Consider the following 16,749-nt stretch of genomic DNA (forward strand, 5'->3'; position numbering starts at 1 on the left):
CGATTGTCACAGTGCAAAGGGGATCTATCCTCTCTGAAACCTACTGCATTTTCAGGTCCCCGGGGAAATATAAGTTTGTAAGAACCTGGGGATCTTCAGTTGCTCTTGGCCTCACAGTCTGTGTGGATTCCTCTCCAGGGCTACCTCCAATACGTCAAGGGCCTGCCTCTCAACGACAGCCCAGAGCTCTTTGGTTTACACGACAATGCTGACATCACCTTTGCTCAGAACGAGACCTTTGCTCTGCTGGGGGCCATTGCCCAGCTGCAGCCCAAGACCATCACACTGGGAGGCCGCAGCCGGGAAGAGGTGGGTGCCCCAGTCCTGATAGTGCTCTGGCAGCCAGTGCCCAGTGTGGGCAGTGACCACAAGCACCGGCTCTCAGCAGGTGCCACCCTGCCTGATGGCTGCCAGCAATGGCACTGCCATGCCAGCATTAGTTCTGCCCCTTCTCAGCAGCCATAGGGCTGGATTAGAAGGATGCTGCCACTTGCTGCTTTCCCTCCAGATTGTGGAGGAGATCTCCAAGGACATCCTAGCAAAGCTCCCTGAGCCCATGAACGTGCAGGAAGTGATCCAGAAATATCCACTCCTCTATGAAGAATCCATGAACACAGTGCTGGTGCAGGAGGTGATCAGGTACAACTCCAGTGGGATCACATCCTAGGGAACAGCAGAGATGTGCAGGCCCCTGCTGCCACCCACCTTTGGGAAACCTCAGTACAACAGTGCGGGTTGCCAGTCACACTAACAACTGTGTTGTCCCAGCCAGGACCTTTGGCTGATTCTGTGTCCATCTGCTACAGTCAGCAATTTCGGGCTGATGGAGCAGCTGTGAGACCCTCATAAAGAGGATTTGGGCTGAGGGTTACATGGAGGAGCTTCTTTATACTTGTGTATAAAGATCCACAGCCTCTCTGGGCAGGCAGTGGGCGATAAACCACTGCACTGAGTCACTCTGCTCCCTTTGCCCTTTCTCTGTAGGTACAACAAGCTCCTGGACGAGGTTGCCTCAAGTCTGAGGGATTTGCTGAAAGCTCTCAAGGGCCTGGTCGTGATGTCCTCTCGGCTGGAGCTGATGGCCAGTAGTTTGTACAACAACACTGTTCCCGAAATATGGAATGCCAAGGTATGTGCCCCAGCCAGCCCAGACGCCTGCCAGAGCGCACCCAAACCAGAGGAATGGGTTATCAACTGCTGCTGGACTGGGCTGTCTCACAATGGAGATGGCTCTTGGTCTCCTGTCTAGTGCAGCTCTCAGCTGTTCCCCCCCTGGGCTCTGGGCAGCTCTCAGCACTGAGGCACAAGGTCTGGGCTGTCCTTGACTGCATTCAGCACTGCCCTCTGTGGGTGTCCCACAGGCCTATCCGTCGTTGAAGCCGTTGGCATCGTGGGTGAACGACTTGGTGCAGCGGATTGAATTCCTGCAGAACTGGATCAGCCATGGGATCCCCTCCGTGTTCTGGATCAGTGGGTTCTTCTTCCCCCAGGCCTTCCTCACGGGGACACTGCAGAACTTCGCCAGGAAGTCTGTCATCTCCATTGACACCATCTCATTTAGCTTCAAGGTCAGTAAATCAGGTGGAGAGTCTTAATTTATTTGAAATATCCTGCTAGAAGGCCACAAAGTCCCTGACCTGCCCAAGAGGTGAAGCCACCAGGCTACACAGCTGCCTATGGCCCAATCTTTGTGCTTGGATACACCCACCCACACTGCCAGACATCTCCCCAAGGCTGGCAGAGCTTCTGCTTCCAGAGCTGCTCACATCCCCCTCTACCAGCTCTGTCACAGGCTGCCCCTCTGAGAGCTGTGGCACGCTCTCCTTTGGCAGCGCCGGCTTAACTAAGAGCCGCTTAAGAGGCTTCTCGGGGTTGAGTCCCCAGGGACAAGCTTTGAGCGAGGGCCCGGCGGCCCCTCCCCTGGGCAGGTCATGAAGGAGTCGGTGAAGGAGCTGACGCGCCAGCCCAACGTGGGCTGCTACATCTACGGCTTGTTCCTGGAGGGCGCCCGCTGGGACGCCGCTGCGGGTCAGCTGGCGGAGTCACGCCCCAAGGAGCTCTACACGGAGATGGCTGTCATCTGGCTGGTGCCTGAACCCAACCGCAAGCCTCCAGAATCCGGTTCCTACCTGTGCCCCATCTATAAGACTCTCACTCGCGCAGGTAGGTGCCCTAAAAGCAGACTTCCCAGAAACAGGGGAGCTGCGGGGGCAGCTAGGAGGGGCAGCCCGGGAGTTCCTCCTGATATACGTGGGCATAGCACGAGGTACTGTTGGCAGCGGCCAGCAAGGGAGAAAAGATTTCTCCTGCTGTGGTTGAGAGGATGGAGCAGCCAGGCACCCCTCAAGCCTGTTTCCCCCAGCCCTGCTCAGGTAGTCACCTGGCTTAGGGTGGGGACAAGGGCTCCTGGATGAGGTCACTAGTCCGGGGCTCCCTGGTCAGTGTGCAGCAGCACCACCCTCCCATTACAGGCACGTTGTCAACAACGGGGCACTCCACCAACTATGTGATTGCTGTGGAGATCCCTACAGACAAGCCAGAGAAGCACTGGATCAAACGGGGTACGGCCTTGATCTGTGCCCTGGACTTTTAGCCAGAAAATGCAGTCAAGCCAGCCCAGGAATCCACTGCAGCTGAGGGCGTGAGCTGGGCTGCTGCCCCCCTCTCCTCCTGCCCTCCATCTATTGAGGTGAGTCCTGCCCTTCCCTCTGTTGAGGTGTGTCAATAAATTGAGCCTGGTGGTATGGCACTCCCCGTGAAGACTTCAAATCTCTACACCACGGAAGAGCTGCCAGCAGGGATAACAGAGCCTGGAAATGGCACATGGTGCTCCCAGCCCCACTGCCCCCCACTCCCTTCCCTCACACACCTCTTCTGTGGCTGGCCATTACAGGATAGCTTTATTCCTTCAGACAGATTCATTATTTACAGCACTTGATATTAGACACAGCAAGAGACAGAAGGATTTTCTTTCCTTCAACAAATACCTAAAGAACTGTTTCATTCCATAGTCAAAATCTGTACACATATTGAAAAAATTCAGTCCTCTCCTGTGGCAGCTCCACCCCAGGACAGCAGTGGAGAGCACTGCTCGCCTCTGACATCTCAGATTTCTGCCAGGCTCCTGGGGACTGGCAGGAGGCAGTGGGCAAGAGGCAGCCAGGCTGCACCAGTAAGCTCTGGGTAGCAGCCATCCAGGGGCAAGAGGACCTGTGGCTCCCTCCACTGCTGCCCCCATCCCACCTCTACCATTGCAGCAGCCAGCCACATCTGCCCCTGCTTCACCAAGCCACAGCCAGTGTCCACCCTCGTGTTATGCCCAGCACCACCAAGGCCACGCTAGGCACCCGGGGTTTCTCTGGGGCCTGGGCCTGGTGCAATGCTACATGACCCACAGACACTGCCAGGGTCACAGAGCTGGTCCCAAGCAGAGCAGCCAGGGCAGCAAGAGGCACAGGCCATCCCCAGCAGCACCACAGAGGGCTAGGCACAAGGCCCAGCTCCACAGACGAGCCTACCCACCCTCATCCAGCAACAGAGCTGCCATGGCCCACTGGGGAGCCAAGCTACACTGGGAAGGTGTCACCATCCCCAGGAGCTCAGCCAGCCTCAGACACTGGGCAGTGCAGTGTGGGGTGGGTGCAGAAGTGGCATGTCCCTGGAGCCACCCTGCCAGGAGTGGCCAGAGCCTGGGTTAGGAACAAAAATAAGCTTGGGGAAGGGAGGGAGAAAGATAGATAGAAAAGAGACATGAACATCCCAGGGAAGCACAGAGCTGAAGGCCCCAATGCAGGAGGACACAAGCCACAGCCAGCTGCAGCCAGCACAGCCTCAGGCATTTGCCAGCATTCCCACAAGGCCAGACCCAGCCCCAGCTGGGTGGGCTCTTTCCCTCCGGTCACAGTCCTCAGGCAAGGCGCTGAGATGGAGGCGACAATGTTTGGGTGCTGCCATGGCCTGGTCAGGGAAGCTGAGCACACCAGACTCCCTTCTGCTGCAGGGACTCCTCCAGACAGGTTCTTGCTTTTCACAGCTTAGGTGCAGAGAAAAACCGGATTTCCCTTTGTCCCCAGGCTCCACCTGGGCTGAGGGCTTTTCACTGTGGTCCCTCTTCCTTGGGCAAAGGGTAACATAGATCCAAGTGCTAGTGCCCAAAGCCACAAAGCCCAACTGCTGTTTCTCAGTCTTGGCTCTCTGGCTACTGGCGCTTGGCTTTGTAGGGGCGGGAGCGTTTCCGGCGGTCCGGCTTCCTCTGCTTGTGCAGGCGGCCGATGCTGACTCCCTGCCGCCTGCGCACAGAGATGTTCTGCTCCACGAGGCTGGCCAGCATGCCTGCAGGGAGAGCACACACGGGCCTGGGGTGCTGGGATTACCCATGCCAGAGGGCAGCCCTGCCCCTCTTGCTCAAAAGCCAGCAGTGGGCACCTCCTGGGACTATAAACTGTAAGGAGAAAGCAGGGATCTGTGGCTCCCCAGACTGAGCCTGTGCCCCAGGCCTGGCCTGAACAGGGAGCCCAGGCAGGGTGAGCGGCCCAGGCTCCATCATGCTCAGTGCAGCTCCCCCAGCTGAACCCAAACCTTCTGTCCCCTGAGCACAGCTCACCTTCCTGGGCCAGCATGGATATGAAGGTACAGATGAACTCATCATAGTTGTGGGTTCTCCTCTGGTCATCAATCTACAAAGAGACAAATCCACAAATAATCCACAAGCAGAGGGCAGGGAGAAGGGGGAGTTCAAGATTAACAGGGGACAAAGAACTGGCATGCCTGGCCCAGCATACAGACTAAGGAGACTGAAGCAGGAAGGGTCCCACCGCCCAGCCTGTCTTGGGCCAGTGCACAACTGGGACTGTCTCCACCCCAGTTCAGATGCCAGTATGTTCCACCAAGGGCAGCTGGGAAAAAGTGAGGGTAGGCAGGGGAGGTATCTCTGCTGACCCTCCCCTGCCTCCCATCAGTGCTGATGTTCATCCCAGCACTGTATCACCCTCCCCCCAGGCTGCCAGTGCTGCCTTTGTGCTGTGGTCTGTCCTGTAAGAGCTATGCCCTGCTGGGCTGTTCGGTAATAGGGAAGAGACTCTGAACGCTGCTTATCGCCATTCTCAGCTGAATCACTCTCCCTCCATTTTTACATAAAACCACTCCAGACAAAAGCCTTTGGGCAGGTAAAGCAGCAGTGCAAAGAAGCTGGCAGCACACCTTGAATTTCTTCCTCTTCTCTACTTCCTCCTTCAGGCAGGCTTCATAGTTTGCAATCTCTGCTTCCACACACTTGAGCAGCGCCAGCAGCTCCTACCAGGATCAAGCAGACCAAACATGAGTGCAAAACATGAGCCACAGCCCAGGAGCCAGCAGGGTGAACTGGCAGGTGTTCCTCTCTGTGCTAGGAAAGGGAGGATCCATCAAAGGAAAAACACTTGCCGGGGAAAAACAGAAAGATCAGTTCATTGTAGGGAATTCGGTATGGCCAGCCCCAGGGGAGGTGGGTTCTGCCCCAGCCCCAATATACTTGGTTTCAGGACAGGGGGAAAGGCTGCCTGTGTACCAGAAATGCCCCCACTTCCCTCCCCAGAGGCTGCTTCCCCTCAAAAACAAAATCTGAAGACTTCCCTTTGGGGGAGGTTTCTATCCGGCTCTCCTCCAGAGAGCTTGGTGCGCTTGTGCTGCCTTGAGCCTGGTCCTGACCCTGGCTGGAGGGCACAGACAGGCTGTGAAGTTACCAGCGGGCTGGGACGTGGGGATGCAGGGTCTCACCAGCTCCTGGCCCAGAAGAGAGCACAGCAGGCTGAACGTCTCAGCTGCAGAGACAGGGGCTGTGCCCACTACCAAGGCAACAATCCCTGAGATGACGCAAGGCACAAACCCTGCACTGCCCTGTGCCTCGAGGCACGGCTGCGACGACACGCGAGGGGACAGCGTGCACATGCAGTTCAGTCACTGCCAGCGCTGCTGCGCCTCCGGGTGAGCTCCACGTTCCCAGGGCTGTCGCAGCACAAAACTCACCTTGGGAGAATACTTTTCCCCCCCAGGGTGATCACTGGTCCTGCCAAGTCCCACCTTCTCTTTGCTGTCACTGGCCTCACTGCCCTCCTTCTCCTCCAGTTTGATCGCAACCGGGGCCTCTTCACCGGGTTTGATGGAAGAGGGGGAGTTTTTCCCATCTACACACGTGGGAAGGAAGCACTGGAGCCACCACAAAGGACTGGCATCCGCCCCTGAAGTCAAAGGTCACTGTCCTGCCACCCCAGGCGAGACAGCACCCCCCCTAACGCAGGCACTTACCTGCAGCAGCCAGCGGGCAGAACACGCCATCCTCGGTGAGGTGCAGCAGCCCGGAGCTGACAATGGGCCCCAGGTCCCTGACGGCCCGGTTGTAGCGCATGCAGTCGACGCGCAGCAGCCCGTCCTCCTCGCCAAACAGCACCTTGGAGATGTGGGAGGTGACGGGGCTGGAGGGGCGCGTGGGGTTGGCCGAGCGGATTGGGGAGCGCAGCGGGGAGTTGAAGGCGCTGCCGATCTCAGAGGCGGTGTCTGTGCTCTCGTTGCTGGGGGTGGGGGAGGGCTGGGAGTGGGTGACCACTGCCACGGCGGCACCCCCGCTGCTCGTCTTGATGGACAGGGGAATGGAAAGATCCTTTTGAGATTCCTTCAGCTTCTCAGCCAGGACGTTGATGGTATTGGGCTGCAGGACGGAGAGCTGGCCATCTGCGGCCCCTGCCACGTGCTCTTGCTTCACTTGCCCTTTCCTCTTGTACCTGCCCAGAAACACAGCAGGGAAGGTGAGAAGCTGGTAGAAGGAGGTGGGGCCCCAGTATGGACACTGCCAGCCCTGTGCTCAGCAGTCCAGGCTGCCTGCTGGGATAAAACAAGGTCTGAAACACTTCAACATCACCCCCAGTGCCATCAGCTTCTCTTGCAGCACACCTCAGCACCACTGAGCCACTCAGTTCCAGGGATCCTTACACTGCTAGAGGGCACAAGGTGCTGGGTACCCCCTGCTCTTCTTCCAAAGCCCCCAAAGTGCCCTTGCTGCGGAACCAAGCTTCCTCAAAGCCCCAAAGCCTCCTGCCAATACACAGTTACTCCCAGGGCAGCTGAAATTCAGAGTTGGCTGTAAAGAGCTAGAGAAGGACTTCACAAAATCCACTGAGTGAAAAGTAAAATGGCAGGTGAAGAACATAACTATCAAGATCAAAGGAAGGAGGTCAGGGAAGTCCTCACTGACAGTTCTGCAAATGTCAGCTCCCAGCCCGCCACCCTCAGCTCAAGCTGTCACCTGATGGCTGAGTTGGTATTACGAACTTCCTCCTCATCATCATCATCATAGTCATCCTCATCATCCGAGTACTGCTGGTGCTGTCGGACTGGGACTCGGTTGCGACCTACTCCTGCCGCAAGGTCTTCCTCCTCCTGCAACACACAATTGCTGATGGCAGCAGGGCGAGGAGGAAGAACCCAGTGGACTCGTCCTTGGTCCAGCCCAACACCAGGAATTGGCTCTTTTGAGAGGAAACAGGAACCCTTCCCCATTTTTGCTCAGTTTACCCTCATTAAGGTTAACATCCTTTGATCCTTTGTCAGGTCAGTCTTTATTTACCCTCTCCCCTCCCAGCCTGGGTTAGTGCTGGGCCAGGCTAGCTGCAAGGCAGGGCTGGGCTTAGGCCAGCTGACAGCTGTGGTCCCACAGATGTGAGATACTGCAGGCAAAGAGCTTAGCTTGAATCAGGTGTGCCACTAGTCTGGCAGTCCAGCCTACCTGCATGGGGGACTTGGCATAGTTGTGATTATCCAGGAAGGCTGGCAGTCTCTGCACAATGGGGTTGGGGTTTGCTGGAGGGGCCCCATTGATGCCGCTCGCTGTTGTCTTTGGCACCGGTTTGGATTTGCTGGGTGGGCTCTGTGTGGCCGTGGGGTGGCCCTGGCTGGTGGGTTCATCAGTGCCATCTGCCACACAAACACAGCACAGCCTTTCATCACCAGCACTGTCACCTTCATATCCTCTACCACCCCTTATTCACCCAGGTGAGAGAAGAGCTCTTCACTCCTCCAGACCACCCCAACCGCCTTCATCCATCACCAGTGTTCCCAAATTCCAGCCCTCCCACTTTCAAGCTTTGCACCCTCCAACACATTCCCAGGCATCACCACACCCAGCACAGTGCACATGGAGCAGGGCTCACGGAAAAGAAAGTGAAGGTGACAGTAAAACTGCCCCAAGCCCCAGGTCAGTCAGCTGTTACCACCCTGTGCTCACTCCATGGCAGGCCAGGCTGGCAACCCTGCTGGTACAAGGTCCTACCTGGATGAGTGCTCTCTGGAGTCACGGTCTTGCTGCTGGCTGGCTTTGCCTCTTCAGCAGGCTGAGACTCCTGAGACTTCTGGGTCTGGATCAGCTCAGGCTGAGTTACTCGGATAAGCTTGAAAGCAAATGACACAGAAACTGCATGCTGGACCAGCAGTGACCCAAACCACATCCTTCCCACTCGAGCGCTGCAGAGCTCATGAGGGTGAGCCAACACCAAGTGCCCAGGCACACAAATGACATAGGTGAGCCACCTCCCAGATGAGCAGCAATGGCCAAGCTGTGAGGCTGGCTATCTCCTCTTCCCACAAGATTTTTCCCAAGGCCAAACAAAACCCCTAAAACTGGGACCCTGTCAGCACAGGTAGATGCCCTGAAAAAGCCTATTTGCCTTGCACTCCCTCAGGGCCTGGGCTGTCCCACCTGCTGCAAGGCCTCCAGCACAGTCTGGCGGTTCATCTTCAGGATGTGCAGTTTGGACTCGTACTTCATCCTCCGGTCAGGCACCACGGCCATCAGGTTGAAGCGGATATCGTGGTACGGCTCCCTGCAGGAAAGACAGAAGCCCTCAGCCATAGGATCATGGTGACAGCCCCATCCCCACCTCCTGCCTGGGCATTTAACACCCACACTCCCAAGGCTTCTCCCCAAAACCAAGTCAACCTCACAGTGCCTGAAGAAGCAGTGCTAGGTTCATTTCGGTTCCCACAAAACAGTCTCAGAGTCACAGGTTGGTTGACGTAGGAAGGAACAGTCGTCTGCTCCAGTCCCTGCTCCAGCAGTATCACCCAGAGCTGGTCAGGACAACATCCAGACAGCTTTTGAACACCTCCAAAGATGGAGGTTACACAACATCTTTAGGCAACCTGTGCCAGTGCTGTCACTCTCATGTCCAAGCATCCAAGAGGTCCAACTCAAGACCAGAAGCACCACTGCTTCTCCTATGGACTTGAGCTAACACAGACCTAACCAGGCCACTCAATGCTGTGCAGCATTTGCAGGGACTCTGCATCACACAGGGAATGCATGCTCTGCAGGCAAGAGAAGGCAAGGGGCAGAGCCACCTGCACCTTTCCATAGGCAACCTCCACTTCCACATCCTGCCACTCAGAAACCACAGTACAAATAATTCAGGGGAATATGGCAAGAGGCCAGTGCTTGCCCCATGGGCCAGGACATTACCCTGCAGTGGCCAGGCCAATGCGCTCCATGATCACTCTCCTGGCTTTGTCCGTCCATTCCTCATCATCTGCCCATGGCCCTGTGATAACAAGATACAGCTGGACTTAGCAAAGCAGGCTATGCTTAAGTAAACCAAGTACATGAAGTGGGTACCTTACCAAAGGGACTGACAGGCAGAAACCTGGTAGGGATAAATAACTGCCTGAAAAAAGGAACTGAGGGGTCAAGTTGTAAGAGAAGGGAGTAACCCAGGCACTCCAGTGGGATCTGTTTGGACCAGTTGCCTCAACACACAGTGGTTATTTGGCATAAGGAGTGAGTGAGGAGATAAATTCTCCTTGCTATATGAAGTTATTTCAGAGCTGAAGGACCTCGTGGCCCTGAGTGACTGGGGAGGAAAAAGCAAGGCTGGAAAAACAAAAGCAATGCATTTAGAAATAACTTCTTTCTAGGCACAGTCCCCAGCACACAGGCTCCAAAATTAGCTGTCAAAACTCAGGACAAATCAGGGAACCATTGGAGTGATTCTCCACTAACTCCAGTTAACACTAAGAGGCAATGAAAAACAATACATTTGGACACACCAGGGTGTTATTCACCTATGTCAATAAGCAGGGACAGATGGACTCTTACCGTGGTCAATGGGATAGACCTTCAGCCCATCCAGCTCAAAGAGCCGTCCCTTGATGGGGACATAGCTGACAAAATGAAAAGCCTCCATGGTCCGCACTGCGCTGATCCCGTTCTGCTTCTCCGGCAAGTGCCGCGGCTCTGGCCTGCGAGGGCGAGAGGTCATGGAGAGTCTGCCTCCTCCAGAGAGAGGGAGCTACAGACACCCCTCACTCACCTGGCATGGCTGTTGTGGGCCTTGGCCAGCTCCGGGGCGTTGCCAATGGCATAGCCTTTGCTCTGCAGCCAACAGCAACAGAGAACAGCTGAGATGTGACAAGGAACAAACAAAATGCTTCACCTTCCACCTTCCCACTCCCTCCCTCCATCTACCCACAGGACCAGGACAGAAACCCTCAGGCTCTACGTCCTCTTACACGTAAAGTCCAAGATGGAGAAAGCACACAATTTCTACTGAATAAATTACAGCTGGGGAAAAATCAGACTTCACAGTAGGTGTGAAGGGAGGAGAGAGGACTTTTGATTCAGGGAGTAACATGACAGAAGGCTCAGAGCTGTGCCCGGCCTGAAGAGGACCAAGGCTCTGAGCAAGGCAAGGCAGGAGTACGAAAGAGAAGAGGCAATCCTGCTGCAGTGTGCAGCCTCAGAGGGCAGGGAAGGAGCCAGCTCATTAAGAGCATCACCCCAAGAGGGGAGCAGAAGGCAGAGCCACCTGTGCCACCCCTGCACAGTCCTGCCTGACCCTGGCCCTACCTCAGGGCTGAAGCCTTTGGTGAAATCCTTCATGCGGCTCAGCGTGGGCCCCAGGTCAACATTGTTGCAGTTCAGGAGGACGCTCAGCAGGGCATGGGTGGCACAGGAATTGGGGATCAGCTGGAGAGTAACACAAAGACCAACTTAACCAGCAGGAACAAGGCAGCCTTTCAACTACCTCTCAGTGTTGACAACAATCAACTGAAAGCACTGATGCAGAAACTATCATCACTTGTGACAGCAGCTGACTTGACCTCAGCTCTCACAGGAAGGAGGGAAGTCAGTATCACATAGTGAGCCTCACCATGCCCCATGAGCATCTGCTCACAGTGCAGGCCACAGTCACCCAGCCCTCACTGGATACCCTCCAACCTGGAGCTCAGGGAAGACACTCCAAGGAAAGAAGAGCTGCCCTCATGGCAAGATCAGTGCAGCTTCTCAGTATACCACAATGCTTCCCTGAGGTGTCACAGGAGACACCCCACAGAAACTTTCCCCCCTCCTGGAGCCTACCTGGTGAGCAAAGAACATGTTATTGACGATGTCATCATCGATCACTGACGTCTCATCCACCAGCGTGGAGACCTTCCGGCGGGACCGGCGCTCCTCAATCCACTTGAACAGGAAGATGAACCCATACACGGGGCTGCAGAGAGAAAGCAGCAGCTGCAGCACTTTGGGCCAACCACACCAGTGGGGCTGCTCTGCCCAGCATCAGAAACCTTCTGTTTCACAGGCAGAGCAAAGAGAGAGAGGAAAACCTGAATGACCAGTGCCGTCTTTCTGGAAGTGACCATCCCTGCCACAATGTCCCCAGCCCGACACTACTGAGGACACTCCAGCACTGATGCTACAGGCTCAGCCAACAATCAGGAAAACTTTGAGGATTGACAAGTTTTAAGAGGCTGAAGACAAAGAAATGGGAAATTCCCCTCTGGACACTGACTGACCTGCAGAACAGTGCATGGCCAGTCCCCTGCTTTTACACCTACCTTGGATTCATTCTTGAAAGGAATTCAGCAATGGCTTTTAAGAAGCAACACCCTCAAAGCCTTTTCACAGCACCAGGACAGGAAGAAAGCTCACACTGCAACTATACCACCTCTCCATGGTGAGAGGGAGATGAATCCCTTGGAGGATGTCCCCAACCTGCCCCAAACCTGATAAGCCTTCCTGGTCCATCACTTACAGCCCTGACCTCCATAACAGACAAGCTCACAAGCTCTGAACACCTGGTGATGAGTTCCCAGGCCCACAGACCATTCTGCTTTGCAAAACTCACTCTCAGGCCTCTGACTCACCCTTGGCATTTGCTCTGCAGATCATAAATCTCCTCAACCTGCACTCCCTTGACCCCTGCAGACAAAGGAGAGAAGCTGGTATAAGGCCCACCAGAAAGGACAGGGTAATATCAGGCACAAAACCGACTTCTCAGAAAGGTTTCTAGGACTTACCAAAATCTTCAACCAGGAGTGTGAAAAGACCTGAAAGGAACAAAACCAACAGGTTACTTCTGGCTGAAGAGAGCAGAGAGGAAATCTGCTGTCATCATCCCCTGAGAGTGCCACATAGTCCCAGGCCAAGGCATAGCGAGAAAATCCACAGCAGAGTGGCACCAGCATCACACCGAGTCCCAGCAGTGGGGCTGTTGAACTCAGAGGTGCTCCAACTCCCTTCACCCCTTCATCCCCACTGATCATCCTCTTTCTCAAGAGGACCTGAACCAACTCTTTTCTGCCTGACCCACTGCAGATGGCCTGCCAAGTGAGCAGCAGGGAGCACCGAAATGACACACACACTTGTAACCGCAGAGAAAAATGGCTAAGATATTACAAGATATTTTAAAAATATACAATTTCTGTTCACATTAGTGAAAGCCAGTGAGGGGAAATCCAGATCACAGCAACAGGGCTGAGGGGAAAGTCCGAGGGTTCATCTCCCTGCCTCTTTGGGGGAACCAAATCCAACAGCCTGTCTCCAGTGACTACAAAATTCAGGAGGACATAACCAGAAATACAGAGACAACAGCAAGAAAACAAGGACTATCAGACATCAGTGACTGAGCAGCAGCTGCCACTAGGGTGCTGAAGCAAAGGCAGCCAGCTCAATTTTCAGGCAATCACTCTGCACATGGAGTTAGTGAGTTCGAGACTGGAATAACAAACCTGCTTTTTTAGCTCCCTTAGAAAGGCTGCTGGAAGCCTGGGAGGAAGTCCAGGGAATACCAATAAGAAGGATTAAGTCCTGAGAAACATCCCTGTAAGCAATGGATTTTAAGGACCCTGATGTATGTGGCTCAATTAAGAAGAGCCCAAGGGGCTTCCACACCGAAGTTAAAATGATTAAAGCAGGGACAAAACTCCTGGGAGCAAGAAGTCTTCATTAATTTAGCAGAAAATATATTTCTTACAAAATTGTAAGTGAGAAGAAATATGCTGTGGAAATAACATGCTTCAAACCAGTGGGAGGCCAGGCCATTGCACCAAACCTTATCACCTTCCTGGTCCCTTCCAACCCCACTTTTTTCTCTGCCATATTTCAGTAGTTTGTATTACCTCAGCAGCCACAGAAGGCACAGTCCTGCTGCTGACACCTCTCCTGGAACACTCAAACACCCATCCCAAATGATATGGGTTGGCAGGGATACATTCTGGTGTCCACACATAACCCTATGCCAGCAGCCTGGATGTCCCCAAGGCTCTCTTCCCCACCCAGCAGCCAGCCCAAACCTGGATCTACTGACCCTTCCTGACCACTAAAGCACTCAGATTTCATCCCAAGCCCCATGGCAAGAGCCAGTGGGAAGACATTCAGCTCGTGGGACATGCTGAATGGAAAAGCTGAGAGCAGTACATGGTCACTCCTAACATCTGTCCCAGCTGCCAGCCCTGCATCCAAACTGCCACATATCCTAAAAAACCTGCCTCTGCCCAGACAGATTGCTTCCCAAGCAAATAACTTTCCCTCCCAGCTGTGAGAATCCAAACCATGTCCTGGGACTTTTTGCCATGATGAAGAGGATGGGGATGATTTCAGCATTCTCCGAGCACCAGTAAAGAGAATCAAGAGCAACAAAACTGGGGGTGACTGGGACTCTGACACCAAACAGAATCCTTTGCTGAGTGCAAGAGACAAGTATAATTCCAGTGATCAAATTTCCTCACCCATACCCCAAAAACTCACCACCCCATCCTAGAGAGCAACTCCCAGCTCCTTATAGGACAGCCCCATTCCACACCACAGAGACTCAGAGGGTTAAAACATTTCAGACAATGCCCCAGCCAACACCAGCTTTGGCCCTGAAATCCCAACCCATGAAACAACTCCGGGACTCCGCCACAGAATCCACGTTCAGGGCAGCGGGAAGGGGACACCTGTCACCATCCTACTCCCAGTTTCTCGGTGCCGGCCTCTTCAGCACCTTTCCTGCCCTCCTGCACCCTCCTATCCTAGGCCTGCACCCCACAAAGTTCCACTTGAACACCCACACCACCACAACTTCACCTGTGCCGCCGCAGCCCCTGCCCCCCAAAGCGTCCCCTGTACACCCCACACCCGCAGCCCCCCCAACCTTTAACAATTCGCCTCCCATCCCCAGCCCCCCCCTCAAAACTCAAACCTATGCACCATAAATCCCACTCCCTAAAACTCCACCCGCACACCCCACACCCCCATCCTGCCCCTTGCAGCCCCCCTGACCTGTCCCTCACGACTCTCCCCCCAGCCCAGGCCCCGCTGCCAGTGTGCCCATCAGAGCCCCCTCACCGCCCCCACCCGTGCCTCGGCCCGCGCCCAGCCCCGCTCGCTGCGCGCTGCCGAGCCGCCGCTCACCGGGATCGCTCTCCAGCTCCAGCCAGCCCTTATTCATCTTCCCGCGGGCCGGGCCCCGCCGCCATGTCCGGCCCCGACTGCGGGACCCGCCGTCGCTCGTCCCTGTGCGTCATCGTGCGCCGTGACGTCACGCGGCTGCGACGCGCGGTCGCGCGCAGGCAGCTGGTGCCTGAGGGCCGCGCGGGCCGCGGGCTCCCTGGAAAAGTGGGAATGCCGAGGTGTTCTTCCTTCTGGGCAAGAAGGATGGATGTCTAGAGTTTATTGCCTCTAAAACAATAGGGTTTGCCACATCTCGCTCCTCTGTGTTTTCTGGTGACTGATTTCCAGCCTCTCTTCTCACACTTTCCTCACTGTGTGTTGCTATTTCCTTTTATTGTCCAGGGAATGCAGCTAATAGCACACGCTCCTGAGCTTTATGCCTGTAATTTTCTAGACATTGTGATACTTGAATACTATTTTAGTTCTGTCCCTGTGCCTTCAAGGAGGATCTGCTTATTGTAACACTCACAGCACTGCTGAGGGCAGAGGCCTCTACCAGAATTTGCAACATCCAGGACTGTTTGGTGGACCCCATGCTTAGTGCTCGTTACAAGGTCTCTGAAAACGTGCATGTTGGGCAGAAAGTAACAGCAAGAATAACAAAGTGGGTGCATCTGCCTGGCAGGGTTTTGTAGTTTTGTTTGTCTGTGGGGTTGTTCAGGGATGATGATGATGATGATGATGATGATGACGATGGGGTTCAGGCTCGGCAGCTTGGGCTGCCCTGTTGGTGAGGAGCTGCAGTGAGGGGCTGCACTGCCCAGCTCTCCTGCAAAGCAGCTGACGACAGGATGAGAGGGACACAGCCATAAGCTGCACCAGGCTCATGTTGGACATTAGGAAGAATTTCTTCACAGCACAGATGATCAGGCACAGGAATGGGCTGCCCAGGGTGGTGTGGAGTCACTGTCCCTGGAGGTGTTGAAGGAAAGGCTGACTGTGGCACTCAGTGCCATGGTCTGGGTCACACAGTGGTGTTGGGTTGGATTTGATGATCTCAGGAGTCTCTTCAACCCAATCGATTCTGTGATTGTGTGTGGAGGTGTGGGGGCTGCTGGTGAAGCTGGGGCCAGCCCTGACCTGGCCAGCAGCTCCACTTTGGCCGCCTCGGAGGCTGTAAGGCTCCAGGGTGAGCGTGCACCCCTGCGCTGCACTTCCTTAGGAAGTGGGATAAAAATAGGAGTGGGATGGGCGTCTGGGCCTGTCTCCCCCTGCATGGCTTTGTTCTGCGGCTGTTCCCACGCACACCCCGGCCCCAGGCGCTCCCCTCACCCCACTCCTGCCCCAGGACAGAGCTAAGCCCAGGTAGGACCCACTCCCTTCTGCAGAAACTGAGGTGCCCGCTGCTGGATCTGCCCCGGGATGGTGTCTCCTTCCAACCCCCAGGTGCATCAGGGTGTGTTCGTGGTTGTTCAGCCCCTGGAAGTTTCTAGGGACACAGGTTGCCTCAGTGGGCTGATGATCACCAGAGACAAGGCTGTGAGCCTGCAGAATGCTGTGTGCAGCCCTGACAAAATCTTTCCTGCTCCAGCCATAGTGGTAAATCTACCCAGGAGACCTAAGCTCAGCCACCTCAGAGATTTAGTGGGAGCAGGGACAAACAGTCACCCCAAAAGGGGGACACTATTTGGGGGACTGTTTGGTTCTGGTCTCTGTTCCTGCTCAATCTAAAGCACTGCTGGCTCTGGTGCCACCTCCAGCCTGTCACAGTTCACCTCATTGCCAGGTTCCATACACAGCAGAGCCCTCAAGCCCCCTCTTGCTACCTCCCCCAAAATGGGCAGCCCAGCCCCTGCTCTGTGGAGCACAGGGATCACTCAGAGGCAGAAGGGTGCAGGCATTCCAGCACGGGTCAGTGCAGGCGCTGCAGAGCTGTTTAATCCAGGCCCTGAGGAATCAGACTCCTGTCTCATTTCTGGCTTTCTACCCAGGTCCCTCCTTGTCTCTGCTTGTTGGCCGTTGTTTTCCTGTGCCCCCCAGGCCTGCGATTATCCAAATCCACGTGCTTGGCT

The 16,749-nt window shown here is 55.2% G+C and overlaps 2 protein-coding genes across 3 annotated transcripts in view; one reads left to right on the forward strand and one right to left on the reverse strand.

The window, feature by feature from the left end:
* DNAH1 (dynein axonemal heavy chain 1) overlaps window positions 1-2,627 on the forward strand; it is a 66,332-nt gene extending 63,705 nt beyond the window's left edge. The window contains exons 73-78 of the mRNA XM_088061735.1: window positions 139-309; window positions 509-639; window positions 985-1,129; window positions 1,362-1,568; window positions 1,929-2,163; window positions 2,472-2,627. Coding sequence (XP_087917861.1) covers window positions 139-309; window positions 509-639; window positions 985-1,129; window positions 1,362-1,568; window positions 1,929-2,163; window positions 2,472-2,593 — 1,011 coding nt within the window. The 3' untranslated portion in view covers window positions 2,594-2,627. The remainder of the gene's footprint in view (window positions 1-138; window positions 310-508; window positions 640-984; window positions 1,130-1,361; window positions 1,569-1,928; window positions 2,164-2,471) is intronic.
* A 245-nt stretch (window positions 2,628-2,872) lies between these two features.
* BAP1 (BRCA1 associated deubiquitinase 1) lies at window positions 2,873-14,788 on the reverse strand. 2 transcript variants are annotated; one of them, XM_014251816.2, is made up of 17 exons: window positions 14,699-14,788; window positions 12,322-12,351; window positions 12,169-12,223; window positions 11,381-11,513; window positions 10,868-10,987; window positions 10,332-10,393; window positions 10,118-10,260; window positions 9,485-9,563; window positions 8,726-8,849; window positions 8,300-8,417; window positions 7,757-7,944; window positions 7,277-7,410; window positions 6,283-6,755; window positions 6,058-6,161; window positions 5,200-5,292; window positions 4,604-4,676; window positions 2,873-4,332 (listed from the first exon to the last, which is right to left on the reverse strand). In XM_014251816.2, the coding sequence occupies exons 1-17, from the start codon at window positions 14,733-14,735 to the stop codon at window positions 4,199-4,201; spliced, it is 2,100 nt and encodes a 699-aa protein (XP_014107291.1). In that variant the 5' UTR covers window positions 14,736-14,788; the 3' UTR covers window positions 2,873-4,198. The 2 variants fall into 2 exon arrangements, with proteins under 2 accessions (XP_014107291.1, XP_005522207.1); XM_005522150.3 differs by having other exon boundaries at window positions 6,004-6,161.
* Between the last annotated feature and the right edge of the window lie 1,961 nt (window positions 14,789-16,749).

The sequence above is a fragment of the Pseudopodoces humilis genome, chromosome 13 (assembly GCF_049639895.1).
Source record: "Pseudopodoces humilis isolate 2021_Gansu_Grassland_sample_001 chromosome 13, ASM4963989v1, whole genome shotgun sequence".
Taxonomy (NCBI): Eukaryota; Metazoa; Chordata; class Aves; order Passeriformes; family Paridae; genus Pseudopodoces; species Pseudopodoces humilis.

Coding starts and splice junctions, on each gene's coding strand:
- BAP1 (XM_005522150.3), bottom strand. CDS start 14,735: ATGAATAAGGGCTGGCTGGAGCTGGAGAGCGATCCCG. Junction 7,411..7,756: donor ATGCCAAGTCCCCCATGCAG/GTAGGCTGGACT, acceptor TGTGTGTTGCAG/GAGGAGGAAGACCTTGCGGC. Junction 5,293..6,003: donor GGGAAAAGTATTCTCCCAAG/GTGAGTTTTGTG, acceptor TGATCCTGGTAG/GAGCTGCTGGCGCTGCTCAA.